General features: G+C 36.9%; 4 protein-coding genes across 5 annotated transcripts; 2 read left to right on the forward strand and 2 right to left on the reverse strand.

The window, feature by feature from the left end:
* The first annotated feature begins 218 nt into the window (after positions 1-218).
* Positions 219-5,503, forward strand: LOC106367401 (putative uncharacterized protein DDB_G0271606). The gene is made up of 10 exons (XM_013807165.3): positions 219-675; positions 933-976; positions 1,260-1,377; positions 1,454-1,568; positions 2,095-2,648; positions 3,092-3,335; positions 3,429-3,795; positions 4,018-4,173; positions 4,411-4,890; positions 4,971-5,503. Exons 1-10 carry the CDS (start codon positions 474-476, stop codon positions 5,262-5,264), a joined length of 2,574 nt encoding a protein of 857 aa, XP_013662619.2. The 5' UTR covers positions 219-473; the 3' UTR covers positions 5,265-5,503.
* A 1,373-nt stretch (positions 5,504-6,876) lies between these two features.
* Positions 6,877-9,319, reverse strand: LOC106367402 (U-box domain-containing protein 17-like). Its single transcript, XM_048740086.1, has one exon. It carries the CDS (start codon positions 9,077-9,079, stop codon positions 6,965-6,967), a length of 2,115 nt encoding a protein of 704 aa, XP_048596043.1. The 5' UTR covers positions 9,080-9,319; the 3' UTR covers positions 6,877-6,964.
* Positions 9,320-16,807: 7,488 nt separating this feature from the next.
* LOC106367404 (ER lumen protein-retaining receptor A-like) lies at positions 16,808-19,498 on the forward strand. 2 transcript variants are annotated; one of them, XM_022692659.2, is made up of 6 exons: positions 16,808-17,207; positions 17,358-17,623; positions 18,419-18,534; positions 18,909-18,982; positions 19,060-19,123; positions 19,220-19,498. In XM_022692659.2, the coding sequence occupies exons 1-6, from the start codon at positions 17,048-17,050 to the stop codon at positions 19,254-19,256; spliced, it is 717 nt and encodes a 238-aa protein (XP_022548380.1). In that variant the 5' UTR covers positions 16,808-17,047; the 3' UTR covers positions 19,257-19,498. The 2 variants fall into 2 exon arrangements, with proteins under 2 accessions (XP_022548380.1, XP_013662621.2); XM_013807167.3 differs by having other exon boundaries at positions 16,847-17,138.
* Positions 19,473-21,985, reverse strand: LOC106367403 (WD repeat-containing protein 74). The gene is made up of 12 exons (XM_013807166.3): positions 21,731-21,985; positions 21,513-21,628; positions 21,389-21,418; positions 21,167-21,303; positions 20,916-21,095; positions 20,776-20,839; positions 20,602-20,709; positions 20,353-20,506; positions 20,173-20,262; positions 20,031-20,086; positions 19,893-19,950; positions 19,473-19,813 (listed from the first exon to the last, which is right to left on the reverse strand). Exons 1-12 carry the CDS (start codon positions 21,810-21,812, stop codon positions 19,572-19,574), a joined length of 1,317 nt encoding a protein of 438 aa, XP_013662620.1. The 5' UTR covers positions 21,813-21,985; the 3' UTR covers positions 19,473-19,571.
* Between the last annotated feature and the right edge of the window lie 357 nt (positions 21,986-22,342).

Consider the following 22,342-nt stretch of genomic DNA (forward strand, 5'->3'; position numbering starts at 1 on the left):
TCCAGCAAAGCCGCATGGATCAGAGGTGAAGTCTCATGAATGGAAGAAATTGAAACCAGTCAAATCGTGGAGAGATTTACGAATTGTTAGCAAGATAAAATATCAACAGGGTTACTTTTGGGATATAAGGAAAATGAAACAGTACAAAACCAATCACCTAAATAATCTTTTTATCTTGTATATCATGTGCAATTGCTCTAAAAATATCTAGTTATATTGAAAAGACTGTATATTAAAATTTCATAGTTTGGGAAAGAGAAACGAAAGAGGAAAAAGAAAAAGAAATTAAAACGACGGTGAAAAATCTCGAGAGGGTTTTCTTCTTATATATCATCCATCCCCCCCTTCGCCTTCCTTGTTCGTATTCTCGCGGCTGACAAAAGACACAGAGCGTCGTTATATATTTTCAATCCAGATCCGATTGTGCGAGAGAGATAGAGAGAGAGAGGCAGAGGCAGGTCACGGCGGATAAGATGAGCAGCAGCGTCAAGGTCGTTGTCGGCGGCGGCGGAGGGAGAAAGGGCAATAATGGAATGAACGATATTCCGTCAGGGTCTAGGAAAATAGTACAGAGCTTGAAGGAAGTCGTCAACTCTCCCGAGGCTGAGATCTACGCTATGCTCAAAGAGTGCAATATGGATCCTAACGAAGCCGTTCATCGCCTCCTCTCTCAAGGTTTCTCGATTAGGGTTTGTCGTAATTGGCTGATTGTTTAGGGTTTCAATTGGGGTTTTCGAATTCTGATGTATCAAAGCTTTTTGATTTTTTAGTTTGGTACTATTCATATAGTTTAAAAGTCGTATTCTTTGGTGAAAGTTTGTTTTTGTTTTCTTACTTGTGGAAGTTAGTTCTCATCGTCAAGGTTTTGTCTTTTTATTAGTTGGCGTCTATTTTGTGATACTCATACTTGCTTTTGTTCTCTCTCTATCCAGATCCTTTTCACGAGGTGAAGAGCAAAAAAGAGAAGAAGAAAGAGGTGAGTCAGTCAGTGCTGAAACCCGTTTTCTTACCGCAAATAGACCAGAGTCTCTCTTTTGTGGCATTTTAAAATGCAAACTAATTTGCACTATTTGTTGTGTGTTACCACCATTATCTGCTGTTTCTAGTCACTGTTTTGTTCATTGACATGCCTAATGATGTCGATATACACCTGACTCTAGATGTTTTGGTGGAAGTCAATCATATTTCTAGTTTGAGTTAGTATCAATTGGTTTGCTGGAGCTTTTGGCGATTTTTTGAAGTTTTTTGTTTCTATTCAGACAAGGGATGTACCGGATTCCCGGCCGCGTGGTGCTAATAACAGATACAACAGCGGTGTTAGAGGTGGTTCTGATCGCTATGCTGGACGAAGTGCATCTACCCATCTCAGCTCTGCTGGTATGAACACGATCTCTTGAAATGTCTATATAGTTTTAAACTTTAGGATTCATGCTTATGTGCTTCTGTTGTTCAGATTCTGGAAACTTCCAGGGGAAATCTACAAGCAAGAAAGAAAGTGGAACTCAGGGTTACACTAGTTCTTGGTCTTCTGCCTCTGGAGTGCCAAACCACCAGCTGACACCACACAGGTTTTCCCTTGAGAGCTCTCTTTCTATTGCACTGGGGATTTGAAGCAACTGAAAACAATATCAGTGGAAGTTTTGTGTGCTTCATATTGAAATTGAATTGAATAAGTGATTCATATATCAACCATTTAGTTAATGATTGTATTCGTAGGATCCATTTAGTGTATCAGAATTCAGAAGTTACGAATTGAAATTCTGTGATCATTTGTTTGATCTTAGGCCTTGCCCTTGAAGAACCTTTAGCTGGCTCAAACTCTTTCTTAGGGTTTAAAGTGTTTATATGACCGATGGCGTAGTTATCTTATAGGTTTCACTTTTACTTTTACTAGTTTATTGCAGATCTTTAATTTCTGAATGATCGGAGTTTATAACTAAACGATCTTTTATGTATACTAGTTTGATCAATTAGAAGCAATGCAAATGTTTCACATGATGAGTCTAGTTGTAGGGGTCGTATGAAACTAGGCATGGTTTCTTTGTCAAAATCTTGCTATTTCAACTGTTTCTGATGCATGCTTTATATCTTCAGTGATTCTGTGGTAACGGAAAATAAATTGCCATCTGCTACCGGCGATGGAATATTACCATCACAGCCTGCTTCTGGACATCAAACTGCATGGTTTGGGGCTCCAGGCCAGATGTCTATGGCTGACATTGTGAAGATGGGTAGACCACAGAACAAGACAACAAACTCAAAACAGAATGTCAATATGCGTTCTGAGATTAATCACGAGCATGAAGCTAATGCAAACCACCAGGTCCCTGTTAAAGAAGAGTGGCCATCGATTCAGAAGCCACTAGCTCCTGGTAAATCTTCTGTATCAGTAGCACCAGCAGAGTCAGAGGTATGCGACGGTCAAACTGATTTCCAATCCGCTAGAGTAGATCAGCATCTGAGCGACCGGTTAGAAAACATACATTTAGCAGAAAGTGGCCCTTCTGAGAATCTTGGAGTCGATCAACTGCAACCTAACTCGGTTCCTGTTAAAAATGTCCAAGAAGATGACTCTGGAGTTTCGTCTGAATTTAACGAGAATCAGTACGCATATCAGACGCAGAGCCATCCTGTAGAGCACCACAAAGGTAATATCTTAAGTCTGTATTCATGTTTTCTTAGTTCTTATCTCGGATTAAATTTGGTGTAATTGTCTGATATTTTTCCTTTGATGGTTATGTGAACACTCTGTATATTTGAGGTGAATGACACTGCGTCTCTTCATCAAATGAATCACAATGATTGCTAGTAGTCTGCCTTCATGATCAAAATCCTTCTTATATTTCATCTTGGGGCCGGATTGTGTTAATTGATAATGTGAATACATATACCCTTATAGTTCTGCTGGAGGTGGATGAAAGCATTTTTTTTGCTATTTGTTTGTTCTGAAAGTATTATTTGTCTGTTCTGTTTTCTTCTACCAGTTATCTTTTGGCGGTAGAGTTAATACTCAGTTTGAAGTTCTGCAATAAGAAAAAACAGATTGTTTTTTTTTATGTTTCTTATTCACCGTGTCATTATTACTTTTCAGATGAAGATGAGGTTTCATCTGGTTCGGCTGACGTTCAACAACTAACAGTAGATAGTCATGATCAAGCAGCCTCGCATGAAGAGGATAGACGTGCTGTCGTTATTCCTAATCATTTGCTTATCCATACAGAAGAATGCTCACAATTAAGTTTTGGAAGTTTTGGAGCTTTTGGATCAAAGTCTTTGAGCAACAACGCAGAAGAGACTCCTGATATAGCTCAACAGATCGAACATTCAGATGCAAGGTATCCCCTTACCGCTGATTTCTTCTTCCAAAATATTCTATGGTTTTACTTTTATCTCTTATTTACTAACTGATCAATGCTTTTACTTTACAGAAACACAGAGTTCTATGGAGATGAACATCTTGAAAGCACGGTCAATGGAAATATGGGCCACGCAGCTGCTGCTGGAAGTTATGATGATTCTTTAGAATCTAGGCAAGAGAACCCCGAGACTGTCCAGGAGCATCAGTATACATATGCTCAGTCCGAGCCAGGGTACGCTAATCAGCAGCTGAATACTGCATATGATGCGTCACAGACACATGCACAGAATCAGACGCAGAACCCCGAGACTGTTCAGGAGCACCAGTACGCATTTTCTCAGTCTGAGCCAGGGTACTCTAAGCAGCAGCAGCTGAATACTGCGTATGATGCGTCACAGACACATGCACAGAATCTTGCTTCGTTATCGAATGTGATGGTAAGTTACTAAGTCACGTGTGCATTATTTATGATAGCTTTTTTTTTTTTGACAACTGATAGCTTGTTTGCATCCGGAATATTGCATTCAGACTGTTCATATTTTTGCCGAAAATGTAGTTTTGTGATCACTGAAGTGGTATGAGGCTATTAATGCCTTTAAAAATTCTCTAATGGCAATGCTAATATTGGTTCTTGTTTGTGTTTTTTTTTGCCTGAGCAGGGGTATACACACTCAGTTCCCAACAGTTTATTGGGGCAAACTGCACAAAATGCAAGGGAGCTTGATTTCCAATATTCCCCTTTTGCACAGTCTATGCAGTCAAGAAACAACAACAATGCTTCATCACTTGGTGGCCAAAGCATTTCCATGCCAGAGGTAAAAAATAATCCCTTAAGAAACACGAGTTGTCTCTCGTTTCTACAAGCTTTTCTGTTTACTATTAACTAGCATGAAGTCGTGTGATGTCTTGTTATTTGTTAATCGTGGAATCATTACAGCAATGTTTGCCTGACTAAACAGAATAGTTTCTTTTATGTTGGGAAATTGATTTTGTGGATTTGGTTCTGATCAACCCTTTGTCTGATTATGATTATATATTCTCTTACATTGCAGGCCCTACGAGGCAGTGGAATTCCAGCAACACAGGCAACGCAGCAAAACTTAGCCGGTGCTAATATCGCAACTGGACCAGCTCTTCCTCAACAACAGCTTCCAATGCATCCTTACTCTCAGCCCACGATGCCGTTAGCACACTTTGCAAACATGATCAGTTACCCTATGATTCCTCAGAACTATCCATACATGCCATCCGCTTTCCAGCAAGCGTTTGCTGGTAACAGCTCATACCACCAGCAACAACTAGCTGCGTTGCTTCCTCAGTACAAAGCCAATCTCTCTCCTAGTACTTTGCCTCAGTCTGGAACAGCTCCGGCTTCCCCTTATGGATTTGGAAACTCCACCAACGTTGGATCCGCTGGAAACTTCCCTCTTAACCAACAGTCTGCTCCTACCGGTTATGAAGATGTTTTGAGTTCTCAATACAAAGAGAACAGTCATCTGTTGGCACTCCAGCAGCAACAACAGCAGCAGCAGGTAATTTTGTCTCTTTATAGTCACTTTCTCTTGGTTTCAGACCTTGAATCATCCGATGACATTTCCCTCTTTACTTTCAGAATGATAATTCGGCGATGTGGCATCACGGCCATGGTTCTCGAACCATGTCAGGTGTTCCGGCTAACGCGTACTACAACCTCCAACAACAGCAGCAACTACAACAAGCTCAGCAAGCAGCAGGAGGGTATCGCCAAGCTCAGCAACAACAGCAGTATGGGTCTCATGGCTACCCTAATTTCTATCAGTCCCAAACAGAAATGTCGCACGAGCGCCAGCAGCAAAACCCTAGAGACGCTGCAGGAGCTCAGCCCTCGAACCAAACCCAGCAGCAGCTCTGGCAAAACTCTTACTAAAATAAAAGAAAGTTGAGTGATTTTCTTTAGCTCCTTTCTGTTATAGAGAGGTTTGTGTGGCGAGGCTGAAGAGGAAATGGATATGTTCTTAATGTATTAACTATAATCATCATCCTTTTTGTCTCCTTTGTAACTTAGCAAACCTTTCCTTTAACCGGTCTCGTCTTTTCATGTCCTTGGTGTTTAAACGTTTTGTTAAAGATCTTCTAGCTTTGGGCTTAACAACACCTTGATACTCATCGTTTACTTTTTAGTCAGAGGGGTCTCCCCTAAGCGTCTGTGGAAATAAGAATGTTAGAAGTTAAATCTTTCTAGATAGCTTTTAAGACGGGTTATAATGGTTAGAAGCTTCTCTCCAGCTGTAGAAGTCGATGGATGGTGTAAAGATAACGTCTGAATTGATCTTATATTCAGTCTAATTTTTCTGAGTACTAGTAAACATGCATGTGACGGTGGAGTCAATTCAATGTTTTGAATAAAACATTACAATACTCTACGAATGTCGTCATGATACAAAACTAAGATGAAAAGAAATCGCGTATGCATGGGCATGATTTTTTTTTTCATTGAATCGTTCAACAAGTTACATATTATATCCATGCCCCATGCCATAATTTTTTGTTTTGTTCTTTGGGCTTCCCATGCCAAGTAGATGTAAGAAGACTCAGAAAATAAAATCGAGTCCGTTTGTCAATCCTAATGCATATAATTTCTTATATATTGAAATCACGAAAAACACTTCAAAAGTGTGTGAAAGAAATAATATCATAAGATGCAATGGACGATAATGCGCATATGCACATGATATATTTAACGCGTCAAAAAACACAATGAGTGACATCCACTTCAAGAAGAACAAAAAAATAGTGGATGACACTCATCTTGTAATCATACATCTCCAAGTTATATTTCATGAAATCCACCAAGTATAATTAAAAGAAGAAAAAACAGAGGAACAAACAGAATCTTGAAATCTGTAAATCCACAATATAAAAGGAGACACTATAATGATGAGTTCCACTTAGCAATTTTTTTATAAACATAGAGGAAGAAACAATATCTGAAAAAGAAGAAGAAGAGAAGTTAATTTGCCCCAACTCACCACTTCAACAAAAGAGCTTTCAATTGCTAGAGATTCTGTCTTTCTCTTTACTTTTTTTTTTGCAATGAATATCTTAACTCAGTGCTTTTCTCGTGTGGAATAAATTTTCTTCGGACAATTTCACAAATGAAGAAGAGACATTAGGCAAACAAAAAAAGTGGAGAAGAGACCAGCCATATCATAGTTCAACCCTCAACACAAACCGCAAACCCCATTTCTTTAATCAATCTTGATCACACAATTAGCAAAATCAAACATTCCAAGACGCATACATTCCTCTGAGGAAACTAACTACCACTAGTCAATAACTCAATTCTCAGAAGTCTTTTTGATCTCTTCTTTCTTTACCTTCCAAGCAAATCTCCTCCTCTATTTGATTTTTACATATCTCAAATAATTAACAGAACACAATGCAATAGGTTTCACAACAAATACAATACACATCAAGACCATAATACACTAAACTCTTTTTCTTTTTCCTCTGGAAGATACACATACACATATGACAAATCTTCTCTAAAACTTTACTTTTGTATTATTATTATACCTCCCAACCAAATAAATGTATTATAATATAAACAATCAATGAACACATAGATCACAATACAGGTACAGAGATTGACATCGGAACAGAGACATCCGTCGTAAAATTCCCGCCGTCTCTATTCTCGTTCACATTCCCTACAAACCCATACCCGCCTGACCTCATCGCCGCATGCTCCCGCCTCTGGAAAACCCGAGCAAGCGAAGCAGCTTTCCTTCTAGCCCTCTTCGTCCCGGTGAACAAAAGCGTCTGCAGCAACCCCGCAATGGCCGGTACTCTCAACACTTTCTCCGCCGCCGCGGCTCCACCGCTTCTACAAAGCTCCAGCAACGCAGCCACCGCGTTCTCTTTCCCTCTAGCCGTCCCGCATCTCATCATCCCCATGAGCCCCGTCACGGCGCCTTCCTCTCTCCCTATTGCCTCGGCTCCAAGAGACTGCCTCACCAACAGCGCCAATGCTCCCGCCGCCTCCTCGGAAACGACGTCGTTCTTGAGCGCTCCGACGAGGCTCGACACGCCTCCTCCTTGGATCATTCTACCGCAGTTATCAGGGTGTGTTGATAAGTTGTACAACGCTGTCACCGCGTCTTTCTTCCCTCTCGGCGTCCCGTTTCGAAGCAGCGAGGATAACGCCTCGACGCAATGGTCAGTAAACGCTATGCGTTTCTTGTACTCGTGTACTGCGGAGAGACTGAACAACGTGGCCGCTGCGTTCTCCTGCGCCTCCACTGTGAGACCAGAGAGGAGGACGCTTACTATACACTCCAAACAATCATCCTCCTCCATGATCAGACTCTTGTTCTTCTCGTATATCGAGAGGTTAAGCATCGCTGTCACAGAGTTCTCCTGCGCTATAGCCTTCTCCGATTTAAGAAGGCGGCGCAGGTGCGGTATCGCACCTGCCTCCGCGATGAAAGATCGGTTATCCTTCCCGGTTTTCGCCAGAAGACGAATCTCCCTCGCCGCGATTGTTTGCCCCGCTTCAGACGATCCATCTGCTAGAAACTTGACGAGTATCGAAACAGTAGCTTTGTTAGCTTCAACAGCAGCTTTCGTCGGAAGAGCCGACACAACCGAATCTGTAACAAACTCAGACTCAATAGCTACACCACTCGCTGTACACCACTGCACGATCAAGTTCTTGAGAGCTCGGTTAGGCACGATGCGAGAGTCCATAAGCGTTTGTCCTGTTTTGGGACAAGTACAGTGTCCTTCTTCGATCCACCTAGCGATGGAGGTTCGGTCGTAAGTCTGACCTGTGGAAACAATCACAGGATCTGTCATCAGGTCGAGAGAGATCGGACAAACGAAATCTTTCGGAACTGAAGTTACGATCGTGTCCTCTCCAACCTTCGGATGATTATTCTCGATTCTCCACTCTACTCCATCTTCTTCGAAACCGAATAACAGAAACCTAGAGTAACGTGCGATCGCTACGAAACCGTTGATAACTGAACTCGCAGGCTCTAAGTCTCCGTCGTGATTCACAATCTGTTCTTCCAAGAACTCGATTTCGTTTCTGTAAGAATTAGAATCCTTAAACGCTAACCTCTCTACGAAGAAGGTTTTTAGAGCGGTTGGACTCGGAATCTCACCGTTCTCGAAGGATTCGAGAAAGGAGTAGAATGTTTCGCGTAAGGACTCGTCGTTGTTATCGATGTACAATCTTGATTTCAAGGATTGGTTTTGTAACAGCTTGATATGCTCTCTGATGTCGTCGCTGAGGTTGAGCTCGTTGACAGGGAAGACATCTAAAAGAGTCGAAATCTCTTGGTTCAAGTCATGGAAGTAGCCGGAGATCGAAGGGTTTTGTAATAACAGCCACAACTTACTGGATTGAGCGACGTACTCGAGGAGGATCTTGGACCTGTAGATGAGAAGATAAAACTCCTTCAGACACAGCAACGCTGTTGTTGAAGAAGAGGGAGAGCGTGTCTCAGCGAGGAACTCGAATAACACGACGAAGATCTCGATCTTACGAAGCAGAGAGCGAGCGTTCCTGCGTTGGAACGAGAACCGTGTGGCGGCGAAAGAAGAGACGACCTCTGAGGAGATGGAAGCTAGGGTTTTCACGAGAGCGATGCCGGAGAGGTCAACGGGGGCTAAAAAGGCTTCTAGTGATGGGGATCTCCTCCGCCGCAGAGATGAGAATATAGCCGCGGTGGCCATTGATTCTGTCTCCGTTATTTTTAGCCCAGGTTGGGGAAAAACCCACAAAGGTTTATGTAATATATATATAAATAGAAAGAACAAAGTCAGAGGAGAAGAAAGTGAAAAGGACAATACTTTCTGGGAAAGAGAGGAGAAGGACGAAGAAGAAGAAGAAGAAGAAGAACGCGTAATCTCTTTTTTGTTTCTCTCTCTCTCTCTCTCTCTCTATAAGAAAGTTTTTTATTACAGCGAAAGGTTTTGAGTAAAGTCAAATACTCTGGAATGTAACGGATAGATAGAATCCGTGTTCTGTCCATTTGATATTCTGTTCTTTTTCTAATCTAATCCAACAAAACAAATCTATTAAGTTAACTACTCTTTTAACCATCTCTGATTCGTAATTAATGTCTTCTGCAAAATAGTTATTAGTCTCGTTTATCAACGTATTTTCCTTTTTAATGTCCTGAGATTCGATTGTTGTATCAATACTATAGCATATGTTACCGTGTGGTGTATAGATAAATCATTACCCCTTCTTTAGGTTTGTTTGACCATCTGGTGAACCACTAATTTAGGTCGGCAACGTACTAAGAACACGACATATAATAAACACACAGCATTTAATTCTTGACATAATCTCTCTTAAATTATGCCCGTATTTCTACAGAATCGTTAATTTCTTGATCGTAATTAAAACAAAATACTTATATATATAGAGACAAGGAGTCAAAGGTCGACTTATGTAGAATCTAGACAACGGAATCAGCCATTTTATTAGTTTGATTCTCTACTTTCTTTAGCTTTATGAAGTTCGGGAATAAAATTGGCTGGCCAACAACTAAACAAATCACAAATGTAAAACAAAACATTGCAAAAAAAAAAAAGTCTATTAAAAAGTCATACATCACCAACTACCTAAGGCTTGTAACTGGTGCTGGTTTCTACAAACAATACCACCCGCAAGGCCAAAACTTATTAACCATTGGGAAGAACGTCGGTTACGTTGGACTGGCACCAATTACAAGAGAGAGATCACGTCAGCTGCTATAAGTTGGTTGGATTCTCTGTAAAACGTATTTTTAGTCGATCGATCAATGAATCACCTATTCACCTTCCTCTCAGGAATATAAGTGCATTATATAAATGTATTCCATTTATAATGTCGTCCTTTTCTTACACATCTCAATCTATCTCTCTTAGCCTAACTTTAGGACCTCAACCCTATGTTTTTTTTGGGTTTTGAGTTAACAATATTTATCTTGGTTGAAAAGTTTGTTCTGTGATGGAAATGTTTTCTTGTACGATAATTTTAAGGTTCTATTGGTCTCTTGTGGCCGAACAATGGCTCCCTTATCGGAAAATATAATAAGTGTATAGTAAGTAGATTAGGCTTTCAAAAGCACTATTTTGACAAATCGAACTGTTTGAATTGATTGTGTGATAGTAGACCACTCCTGTCGAAAGTATTCTCTTTCCTCCGTAAGCGACAATAACCTTATGCCGCGGACAATAACCTTATGCCCTGTTCGGAAATACGCTAGGCGTTAGTCGGGTGGCAATCCCAGGCCTAGCGATTTATCGAAAACTTGGAGATTAATCGGGGTATACGCGGGGATTAATTTTATTATTATTTTATTTATTATAATATTTAAATTAGATATATAATATAAATATAGTAGAATGTAATAGTTTTTGGTATGTTATTATCGAAATTTATATTTATTTTGTTTAACAAAGACTAATTATTAGCAAAGATGAGTGTCATATTTTTATTTTTTATTGAAACAATGTTTATATACAAGGAAATATATGCATAAACATCAAAACACGCCTTGGTCTGCTGGTGATTGATGATGTTGATGTTGTATAAGGTATCAGGTTCGAACCTCGGGCATGGCTTATCCAATTTTAGGTAAAAAAATTTTAGAAACATACGAAACAGAGTCCCACATCGGTAAACTTTAAAGAGGAAAGCTGATGAAGACGCCTATAAGTAGTCATTCAGGGTTTGTTTTGAAAATTGCATCCGGGTTTCAATCTATAAGAAGCCCAATAGTTTAAATTTGTTCGGCCTTTTAGGCGGTTAAAAATCGGTTTCAAACCGATAAATCGGTTATTTGACCGATTTGTTGGTCAACCGAGTAGTTGAGCCGTATTGGCCTTATTCGCCGAGGTTGATTGCCGCCGAGCGCCGAGCCGGACGCCTACTCGGCTAGGCGTCCGAGTTTTAGAACAGAGACCTTATGTAAGAAAATGTAATAGTGAAGCGTTGACTCTGAATAATTGCAAGTGCAACGTATCAATTGATGCAAGTGGAGAAAAGAGAATATCTATACTATACTAAAAGGGAGATATAAGCCATGGAGAGGGTGTCCACATAGGATAGAAAAATCAACCAATCAGAGAACCCGAAATTGCCATGTCATCTCATTTATTTTTCGTAAAAAATAAAAAAACAATGCAAATGTGAGAATCGAACCCGGGTTAGTATGATATATATATAGGACAGTTACCACTAAGCCATTGAAACTTTCTTGGACACATATACAAAAACCACTAAGTATATAATCACAAACTCTTATGTACATTTACAATAATATGAATTCAACTTTCAAGACTCCGATACTTTGTTTTGTAAAAAAAAAATAAGTAAGTGACTAAGCTAATATATTCTTAGAAAGTGTGAGAACGTTGACAAATATGAAAAAGCATAGATTTTTGTTTTCGTGACAAAGTTAAGATTTTGTAAAAGTAAGTTTAACATATAAATTTTCGTGACAAATATGAAAAAGCATAGATTTTTGTAAAATTTTGACAAAACAACTCATAACATACTTCACCAATGTCTTAATAAAATATTATTTAAGGGTGCAATAATTAAATATATTAATTCAATAAATTTTGTAATTTATAGACAAAACAATAACACAACAAATTTTGAAACATTTGTTTAACCTATCGATTTTTTTTCATGAGAATCCAACTAAACAAGATAAAAATAATAATTAGATTTACAAATATTTAATTACCATTTTATTCAATTTTGATTAATTTCAAATTGTCATAATGTATCTTTTTGAAGTTACAAATATGAAAAAGCATAGATTTTTGTACAATTTGACAAAACAACTCAAAACATATTTTTCTAATGTCTTAATAAAATATTATTTAAGGATGCAATAATTAAATATATTAATTCAATAAATTTTATAATTTATAGACAAAACAATACCACAACAAATTTTGAAACATTTGTTTAACCAATCGATTTTTTTTTCATGAGAATCCAACTAAACAATTAGATTTACAAATATTTAATTACCATTTTATTCAATTTTGATTCATTTTAAATTGTAATAATGTATCTTTTTGAAGTTACAAAAAAATAATGTTCTTTCTTTATTACACTAGCATTGTATATAGATTCTATATACACAAAATAAATATAATATAACAACATAAGCTTGCTTTCCCCGATTCATATGAAAACTTTTTAAGTTATCCACCAAAGCAAATTAATTAAATCAATGAAATTGTTAAAATACAGCAAATTAATATATAATTTTATTTTAAATTAAATTATTTAAAAAGTGTATTTTCGTTAAAACAAAATAATAAATAAGTAAAACTGATTTGATGGTAATTTTTATGATATATATATATATATATATATATATCAATTCCGTGAAAGAAATAGAAGCTTAATATGGAAAAAAATCTTAAATACAAAAACCTCTAAAAATTAACAAAAAAAACTAATAAATTAAACTATGATATCACTTAAAAGCTTCTTAGACCATATTAATAAAATATTTAAGCGATAATTAGACAAATTTGATTTTTTTTTTCAGCAAAAAGTTTATTATTAATTAGCATCAGTTATTTCAAGATGTTTAAGAAATGGTGGACAAAAAATAGAATGGACATTAATGATATATGAACTATGAATAGTACTTTGTGAAGCAGACTTAGATAACATATCTGCACATCCATTTTCAGTCCTTTTTGATGCCTAAATTCAATTTCTTCAGAGTAGTTATTCCACAAATAAATCGTATTAGATATTGTTTTGATATGTAGATTTGTTTTTTCAATGTTAAGAAGATTGATAACTGTAAAAATGTCTCCTTCGTATATGATATGTCTATAACCGAGTCTCCAACATGAGACAAGTTTGTTTAAAAAGTAAATAATTTTATTTTTCTTATATTATATAATCAATATATATTATTTACTGATAATAAAAATATAGTTATTCATCGATCACAAATATCTATGCAAATATGTGAATCAAGTACAACAATCAAACAACATAATGATTTCCACAAAGAAAATCTAAAAAATATATTTATGTTTTTTTTGTCATCATATATTTATGTTATGTAGTCATATTTTATATTTTTTTAAATAATGTAATACAATATTATACATTATTTTTTTAGAATTGAGAAATACATATATCAGTTAGACAAATTAAGCGATAATTAGACAAATTTGATTTTTTTTTGTGAGCAAAAAGTTTATTATTAATTAGCATTACTTATTTCAAGATGTTTAAGAAATGATGGACAAAAAAATAGGATGGACATAAATGATATATGAACTATAAATAGTTTTTTGTAAAGCTGACTTAGATAACACATATGCACATCCATTTCCAGTCCTTTTTTATGCATAAATTCAATTTTTTCAGAGCAGTTATTCCACAAAGAGATCGTATGAGATATTGTTTTGATATTCAGATTTGTTTCTTGATTGTTAAGAAGATTGATAAGTGTAAAAATGTTTCATTCGAATATGATATGTCTATAACCGAGTCCCCAACATGAGACAAGTTTGTTAAAAAGTAAATAATTCTATTTTTCTTATATTATATAATAAATATATATTATTTACTGATAATAAAAATATAGTTATTCATCTATCACAAATATCTATGCAAATATGTGGATTAAGTACAACAATCAAACAACATAATGATTTCCACAAAGAAAATATAAAAAATATATTTATGTTATGTAGTCTTATTTTCTATTCTTTAAATAATATAATACAATATTATACATTATTTTTTAGAATTGATAAATACATATAATATCTTATCCGCGCGTAGCGCGGTTAAAAAATCTAGTACATGTAAAATCAGTAAACAAAGAAGTTCTATACGTCTTTAGTCAAGCGCCTTGGTAAAGTACCATAAATGAATTCAAACCTAAATCCATGAGGCTATTTTTTGCGTTTACACTTACCAAATTGTGTTTAAAGCCCTCTACAAGACTTGGTTTAGTTATAAATATGTTAGTATATAACGTAAACACAAAAACATGCATGTTTCATTGAAAAACACTATTATTCCATTCAATAAAGGAATTTTCTTACACAGAAACCGGGTCCATTATGAATTATCAACCTTTAAAACTTCATGTCTGAACTGCCATATTAATTATCAAACCAATAAGATTTCGTTATTTCATATTCGATATCTTTTTAAAAAAGAAACAAAAATAATTTTAAGTTATTCTATTTTTAAAATAAAAAAGTAAAAAAAAATAATAATAGTTACGAAAAGTTATTTAAAAAAAAATGTTTTAACGTCGTCGTCTGCAAAACACTAAACCTATTTTTTGCTAGAATAAAAATCATTATGCGAAAATGAAACAGTTGATTTTGAAAATCATAATAAAAGGGGGAAAATCGGACCACCACGGTATCTACTGAAGAAGCATTAGTCATGCCTTGCTGTATTAGTTTTATTTGACTAACGATAAAGAAAAAGCATGTTTAGTTTTACGTGTCCCATAATTCATGAGTACGTTCGACATCATTCATGTTTGACTTTTTCTTCCCAAAAAAACGATGTTTTCAACGTTGAAGTGAGTCACTGAATACCATTCTGATTTGATTCAGCGGAATAGCACACAAAATCCAAATTCTGCAAAAGAAAGTAGGACAAAATGTTCGTAAATTCACATATAGAAGAACCAAGTAACTAAGTATACCAAGTACATTTTAATAGTAAAAGAGCTTCAAAAAAAAAACTGAGTATACCAAGTATATGGGAAAAGAAAAATAGTTGTCTACTTAATATGTATACGTAAACCAAGTATATGGGGGAAAAAAACATAGTTTTCTACCTTATATGTATACGTAAATCACAAGTAACTTGTGGAAAACATATACCGCTCATACTTTTTAACGACTTGGTAACTACCAGAAAACTTATATTCCAATTTCACTAAGATTAGTTGGCTGTTGACCAAAAAAATAGATTAGTTGGCTAACACTTGACAACTTGTTCCCACAAAAAAAAAACACACACACACATTAAAACACAACAATAGGTAACCCCTTGGGTTCAGTGGTTTGGTTTCATTGAGACTTCATTAAAGTTTTTATATTACTCCCTCTGTTTTAATTTATTTGGTGTTTAAAAAAATGTTTTTTGTTCTAAAATAAGTAATGTTTTCACTATTTTATTCTAAATAATATTTAATGTCATTTAAAATTTGTAATTTTTTTCTTGGTTGAACTAGTTTTATATAATCAAGATAAATTATATAAAAATTTGTACTTTCTTAATTTGTAGCAAATTTTTTAATGCAAATTAAAATAAAACAAGAAGTAAGAAATATGATTTTTGAGTCTTGGTAAAAAAGCAAAATGTGCACATTAAATAAAAATACTTATATAAGTTTTTCATTATAGTACAAGTAAAACTCCAGGGTGTAAAACTATCTTACGTGATAAACCGATTTGAAATGGTGTAGTCAGACATGAATTATCATAAAACAAATAAAATTATCGGTTATAAAATCTTTGTAATGCTATAATAAATTAGCGTGGAAAACACAACTATTCACAATACAAATTGTTTCTAACACTGTTTGATGATTCATTTTATGAAAATACTTGTATGACGATTTCATGTGCACTATATTGAGCTACATTATAAGATTTACTTATCACGGTTCTACTTGCATCATGAACAGATAGTTCATGACTCATTATTGATTTTTTGTGTTTATTTAATTCATAATTTTTTTCGCAGGTTAATTAGTGGAATCTATTTTGTTTTGAAAAACTTTTTATTTCTTGAGTAGAAGGAAGCTTTTGATAATCTAGTTTTTTTTGTTTTCTTTTGAAGGTAAGAGTTCCTCGAAAAGTTGGAGGATTAGTGGTATATAAATTTATTATAACCGTGAAGCAATTATTCTCCAAAAGGAACCTAACTTCTTCAGCTAAGTTGAAAACCCCTCTTTATTGCTCATGCATGTATATCAAGTTGTCTGATTAAAAAATATGGGTCCATCTTAAGATTCAAAACTTGGAAAACAAATACTCGATTCCGCTATACATATGAAAATACAACAATTATATATTCAACAATTATGTAATTGACTAATCAAATATCATAATCTAATAAAAAAAAAATCATTTTGATTATAAAAATTACGAAAGAGGGGTTAAGCCCACATATAATAAATAATAACTGAAAGGCCCATATCCATTAATAAACAGCTATTCCGGTCCATCTAACTAACTGAACTCTGTAACTGCTTTTTAAAATTATATAGAACACGTGGAGCACGAGTAACTAAAATATGTTAACGCCTCCACACCATGAGTACGTACGTAGCTGCCACATCACTGTTCGTTGGACGCATGGCGCAATTCGATGCAATATAGACCCATAAAAAGCTGGCGCATCCTACTTTAACACGGTGCGACGTAGCAGATAACACCAACTTTCCACTTACAAAATTTATTGGTAATTATTTCTCCAATTTAGGAAACAATTAACAATTAATCGCATCATGAAGGGCCTGTTTTGGAGGTTTAGTAAGTGAGCGCACACGTTAAGGATTGCCACGTCATCAGAAAAACCTGAAACGTGCATCCTCTCTCTCTTTCTCGCACTCGGTTTCTGGATTCCCGGAAAATACTGTTATCGTCGTCGAGTCCGTCTCCTTCGTCTTCTGGTCAACGATGAATATCTTTAGATTCGCCGGCGATATGACTCACTTGATGAGTATCTTAATCCTTCTCCTCAAAATCTACGCGACGAAATCCTGCGCCGGTGAGTTCTCTTCCCTTGTGTATGCTTCGAAGACGAGCTCTCGAAAACAATCTCGCATTGCTTTGACCAGTATGTTATCGTTTACAATGCAAATCTTATTATATCAATCCTATTCGAGCTCGTATGAATGATCGATTTCCAGAATAGTGGTGAAATCTCATTTTAGATTAGGTTTGAGGGAAGAATGCGAAATGATGAATTTGATTTTTGATTGAGTAGGAATCTCTCTGAAGACGCAGGAGCTGTATGCGCTTGTGTTCTTGACTCGGTACTTGGATCAGTTCACGGATTACGTGTCTCTCTACAACAGCGTGATGAAGGTTGTCTTCATTGCTAGCTCGTTGGCTATCGTTTGGTGTATGCGTAGGCATCCACTTGTGCGGAAGTCGTACGATAAGGACCTTGATACATTTCGTCATCAGTACGTTTTGTTAGCATGTTTTGTGTTGGCGCTTCTCCTGCATGAGATATTCACTTTCCAAGAGGTACTGTCGAATGAGCTTCGCATGCTTTTGTACTTGTAGTTTGTAGAGACGTTCAAAAGTGAATACCTCAAGCATAGTTTAGGTGGTAAGTGGCACTGAAACGTTTTGCCATAAGGTAGTGTAGCTTGGTTGGTGACATATATTGTGTTTTCTTCTTTATGGTTCATTAGTTCACACTTAGATATGGTGATCTTCATACTGCTAAACCATTTCTTAAACAACATGTGCTTTGGTGATTATGATGGATATGTTATATCATTTAATGTTCTTGGCTGTTGGTTTATGTGAAATAATTGATCAGAACTCCTTTCTGAACTGATTTGAGTCTGTATTCTGTAGTCTTATTTGAAACTTTGGCATAGTTGGTGCTAAAGCTTGTTTAAAAATTTGTACTACATGTGTTAGTATGAGAAATTCCTTGAGAGTCAAAAGTGATGCATGGTTATGGGTTTGTTTGCTTCCATTAACGGAATGTATTGTGTCATCACTCATCATTGCCTGTGACAAAATTTGCTTCCAGAAGGTGGACATGGCTTTATGTGACCAGCATCTCGATGTTACTTTTCTTGTCAAAATGTTCTTTGATTATCTTGTCAGATGCAACTATAGTATCTCTCTTTATATAAATCACCAAAAACATTTTAGCCAATGTGCTGCCGTAAAACTTTCATCTTTGCAACTGCCTTCACTCCGAGCTATATTTTGAAGTAGTATTGCAACAATGTGGCTTGTGTGTAATTGATAGTCAGAATCGTAGTGCAATATGCTCATCATTTGAATTTGGAACCATTGTAGGTGTTCTGGGCCTTTTCAATATACTTGGAGGCAGTTGCTATCCTTCCCCAGTTGGTTCTGCTACAGAGAAGTGGGAATGTGGACAATTTGACTGGACAATATGTTCTCTTTCTTGGGTACGTAATTCTTTCCAGAGATATGTTTTTACTTGCTTGATCTACTGGCTTCACATTTTGGAACTGACTGTTGTATAGCATATGACTATTACCTGGTCCTGCAATGATGTTATTGTAATATGATATGTTGGGTTTGTTTAGAATTGTTCTCTTTCTTCTTGATATACCGTGTCTGTCACTTGTTAAATTGATCAATGAGAAACACAAAGACTCTTAGAATCAGTACCTGTATCTCAAAAGTCTATACAATCGTTTTCCTTCTAAGTTTGAGGTTATGCTGTTTTTTTATATATATGAAAGAGATCAGACATGATTACTTTAGTTATGCATTTTGTTTGTACGGGAGTCTGAGTGGGAAATAACTTAACTTGCAGGGCGTATCGTGGATTATATATCATCAACTGGATCTATCGATATTTCACAGAGGATCATTTCACTAGATGGATCGGTAAACAATGTTTCAACAAAGAAGCACCAAATTACATTCTGCACTATTTGGTTGTTGACATATTTGCAATTTTCCAGCTTGTGTGTCCGGTCTTGTCCAAACTGCTCTCTATGCGGATTTCTTCTACTACTACTACTTGAGGTAAATAAAACCTCACCAGTCTGAAATCTCTCCAGATCTTTTATAGCGGCGACTGATCATGTGACTGACTTCGTATCCCTTTCTGTTTCATTCTAGCTGGAAAACCAATACTAAACTGAAGCTTCCGGCTTGAGCAGAACCAGACAAATTTTGTAAGTGTGTCAAAGTTCAGGAAATTACATAGACAGTGACACTTGAAAAACGAAAATAGACATGGTTTGGTATCTGGTTTCTCCCTATTGTTAGTTGTTACAATCTAACAGGGAGAATGATGCAGCATTGTTGTTTTAGAAGTTCTTTACCTTCTTAATGGACATTGTAACTTTCCAGAGTGTGAATTACACGTGGAGGTTGAAATCAAAACTCTTCGTTGAAGTGTTGTTCAAAACTATAGCTCAGATTAGAAGAGCAAAGTACAAAAGCAATGTTTTTGGAAAAAAGCTTAAAACTAGTCTTCTTCAGTATGTTTTACTTTCTTGGTTTTCTTCTTGTGATCTCGTGTCTTCTTGCTTCTTAGCTTGTCTATCTCTTCACCCTCGGAGACTTTTTCTCTACTACGTTTCTCTTTCTTTGACTTCTTTCTCTTCACAGGAACCTCCTCTGTTTCATCATCATTCTCTTCTTCTTGACCTTCCTGCTCCATGGTCTCTTCTGTTTCAGCCTCAACCACCGTGTTTGCGACAGCTATCTCTGCTTAGACCATAAAGAATCAAATCAACAAACACACTAACGGTATGTGATAACGTCAACGGCCAAAAGAAGAACTAACCTTCTCCACTAAAGCCCGAGTCAAAGACAAGACCTGTAAGATGCTGCTTCAAGAAAACCTGGAACAAAACAGTGCGATGAGTGAAACATGATTTCTTATTAACCCAAAACACATCACCTTCCATGACAAAGAGCGTACCGCAGAGATGAGTTGACGTGTCTTCACGTCATAAACCCGTAGATATCGGTCTAGCCCTGAACAAACCAGTAAAACAAAACACAGATGAGATTGCTGAAACGCATATGGCTTTTGAAGTTGTGCGCAACAGAAAGCATCTTACCGCAAGAAGCTATCACTTGATGATGTGGATGTCTAACAACTGATCTTATGCTTCCAGAACACTTTCCTAGAAAGCTTCCCAACAGCTTTCCTGCAAAAGAGATTAATTATTGACTGATTAATTACTTTTTCGATACAGCAACATTGTTTTATGATACGTTTGTAGAGAGAATCAACGAACCTGTTCGTATATCAAAGGCAGCGAGGTCAGCAGAAGCATTCCCGACATAGACAGTATGACCGTCTGGGTCTTCAGTGATTGCTGTAATAGCAGTCTCATGGAAATCAAAGGACATGACCGGTCTACGTTGAGCAGAGACATCATAAAGACGAACCTATCTCAAGAAAACAAGAAAAATTGTGAGTAACCTGGACACAGCGATAAAAATCTGGTGGCAGTGAGAAAAGAAACTTCATTGATTGTTTTAACCTGGTGAGACTTGGTTCCTGTGACAAATTTACGGTGATCGTCGTTGCTCATGAATGCAGCACAAGTGAACCAGGTCGGCGTGAAGATCCCGAGATTGTCTTTGGGAGGCTGCACCAAGCAGAGATTGGTTAGAAAGAGACATAAACTGAAGACTTAGGTAGAGAAGAAACTCACAGATTTTGCGCTCCAGATCTTAGTACATTGTTCAAGATCCCATATATTGACTTCAACACGTTTCCTGCATTAGAACTTTCATTTAAATATGGTAACAACCAAACCGAGATATATAACGAACTAAGTTCTTAACTACTAACCCTCCAAACAAGCCGAAGTTCTCGGTTCCGTCAACTTTACCAACCAATAGTTCACCAGAACCACATGCTCTCCAAGTTTTGGGTGCAGCTTCATCTGTAGAATCAGCACGTGCGTCTGGAAATTGAACTGTTCTGAGGCTCACATCTCCCTTTTTCGTGCATGTAAGCAATGTGCAAGACCTAATAACACCAAGAAACTTCAAACGCAGCACAAAATTAACTGGTGATAGATTGAAGAAACTGTTTCATACCTTTCTGTGTGATCGTCTTTTTGCTTTCTGAACAAGTGCAGGCCGGAGACTTCGTTATCTTCAGGTGAAGAACCGGCATCACCAAACACAGAGTATGCAAAGTGAAGATCACCATTACAAGGATTAAGAACCTCAATCTATAAAACAGACATAAGTAGTTAGCTAGGCTGTCGAGAGAATAAGCAATTTACAAATAGCTTAAGAGTAAGGATTAACACATACGTTGCCATCTTTTCTCGCCACAGCCAAAAGCTGCAATTAAAAGAAGAAGACAAAAAGTGATGAGCTTTTCAACTAAGCTTGAAGCAGAGCTTACATAAGCATTAAAAAGATTAAAACTTTGTACGGGATTGTTTAGACGGTCATCCATGGAAGCGGCGAGAACGCTTCTGGAAGTATTCATCTCCCCCCATGAGTTGACTACAGTCGGAGTGCCTCTCTCTTTACCTCGAGCTTCAGTCACTGCAACATCGAATTGAAAAAAAAAATAGCTTCAGTATAGTTCCTCAGCTTGAGAAAAAGGGAGGGAGGGAGGGAGGGAGGGAGAGAGAGAAAAGTGGGGACCTTTGATTAAGCCGAGAGAGTCAAAGGTTAAAGCACGGATCGGAGGGCAGCCGAGGGTCTCGTTGGAGATGACTCGAGGCATTTCTTCGCCGCTGTAAGTTTGCTCCGAGTTGCAGAGGCGCGACGATGGAGAAGAGTAAACCTTTTCTAAAACCCTACGATTCGACTCTGGACACACATAATTAAACAACTACCAAATTTATCTTCTACCGGAGTCGATTTTTGTTTAGGTTAGCTAAACCAGGACAATAGTAAGTACTGTACTGTACTTTATATGATGTTTTTTTTTCCTTCAAATTTTTGTTTTAATAAAGAGGACGGGCCAAGTCCAACGGCCGAAGCCCAATTGCAAAAGCCCACAATACTAACGGGCTAACAAAACCAACCAAACGCCGAGACCCAATAAGCTAAAACGGCCCAAAGCCCAAACCCTCGAACCCAGCACCGACAGGCTCGGGTACGCGTGCGTCGAGGAGGCTGAAGCGAGACACGTGTGGAGATCCTGACCGTCAGTGCGCCACGCGTCGTTCCGCCTAGACCCGACCGTCTCCGCCTCACAGAGCCGCCGTACCAAAACCACTGAAACCCTTGTTTCGCCGGAGCTCATAATCC

Source organism: Brassica napus, chromosome A9 (genome assembly GCF_020379485.1).
Source record: "Brassica napus cultivar Da-Ae chromosome A9, Da-Ae, whole genome shotgun sequence".
NCBI classification, from domain to species: Eukaryota; Viridiplantae; Streptophyta; class Magnoliopsida; order Brassicales; family Brassicaceae; genus Brassica; species Brassica napus.

What these genes read in the sequence shown, in the direction of transcription:
- LOC106367401 (XM_013807165.3), top strand. Translation starts at nt 474, where the DNA reads ATGAGCAGCAGCGTCAAGGTCGTTGTCGGCGGCGGCGGAGGGAGAAAG. An exon ending in TACCCATCTCAGCTCTGCTG is followed by an intron (nt 1,378 to 1,453) that starts GTATGAACACGA and finishes TCTGTTGTTCAG; the next exon opens with ATTCTGGAAACTTCCAGGGG. An exon ending in AGCAACAACAGCAGCAGCAG is followed by an intron (nt 4,891 to 4,970) that starts GTAATTTTGTCT and finishes CTTTACTTTCAG; the next exon opens with AATGATAATTCGGCGATGTG.
- LOC106367402 (XM_048740086.1), bottom strand. Translation starts at nt 9,079, where the DNA reads ATGGCCACCGCGGCTATATTCTCATCTCTGCGGCGGAGGAGATCCCCA.
- LOC106367404 (XM_022692659.2), top strand. Translation starts at nt 17,048, where the DNA reads ATGAATATCTTTAGATTCGCCGGCGATATGACTCACTTGATGAGTATC. An exon ending in ATCTCGCATTGCTTTGACCA is followed by an intron (nt 17,208 to 17,357) that starts GTATGTTATCGT and finishes TTGATTGAGTAG; the next exon opens with GAATCTCTCTGAAGACGCAG. An exon ending in AGATATTCACTTTCCAAGAG is followed by an intron (nt 17,624 to 18,418) that starts GTACTGTCGAAT and finishes GAACCATTGTAG; the next exon opens with GTGTTCTGGGCCTTTTCAAT.
- LOC106367403 (XM_013807166.3), bottom strand. Translation starts at nt 21,812, where the DNA reads ATGCCTCGAGTCATCTCCAACGAGACCCTCGGCTGCCCTCCGATCCGT. An exon ending in CTCTCTCGGCTTAATCAAAG is followed by an intron (nt 21,629 to 21,730) that starts GTCCCCACTTTT and finishes TCGATGTTGCAG; the next exon opens with TGACTGAAGCTCGAGGTAAA. An exon ending in TGCCTTTGATATACGAACAG is followed by an intron (nt 20,263 to 20,352) that starts GTTCGTTGATTC and finishes TCTCTTTTGCAG; the next exon opens with GAAAGCTGTTGGGAAGCTTT.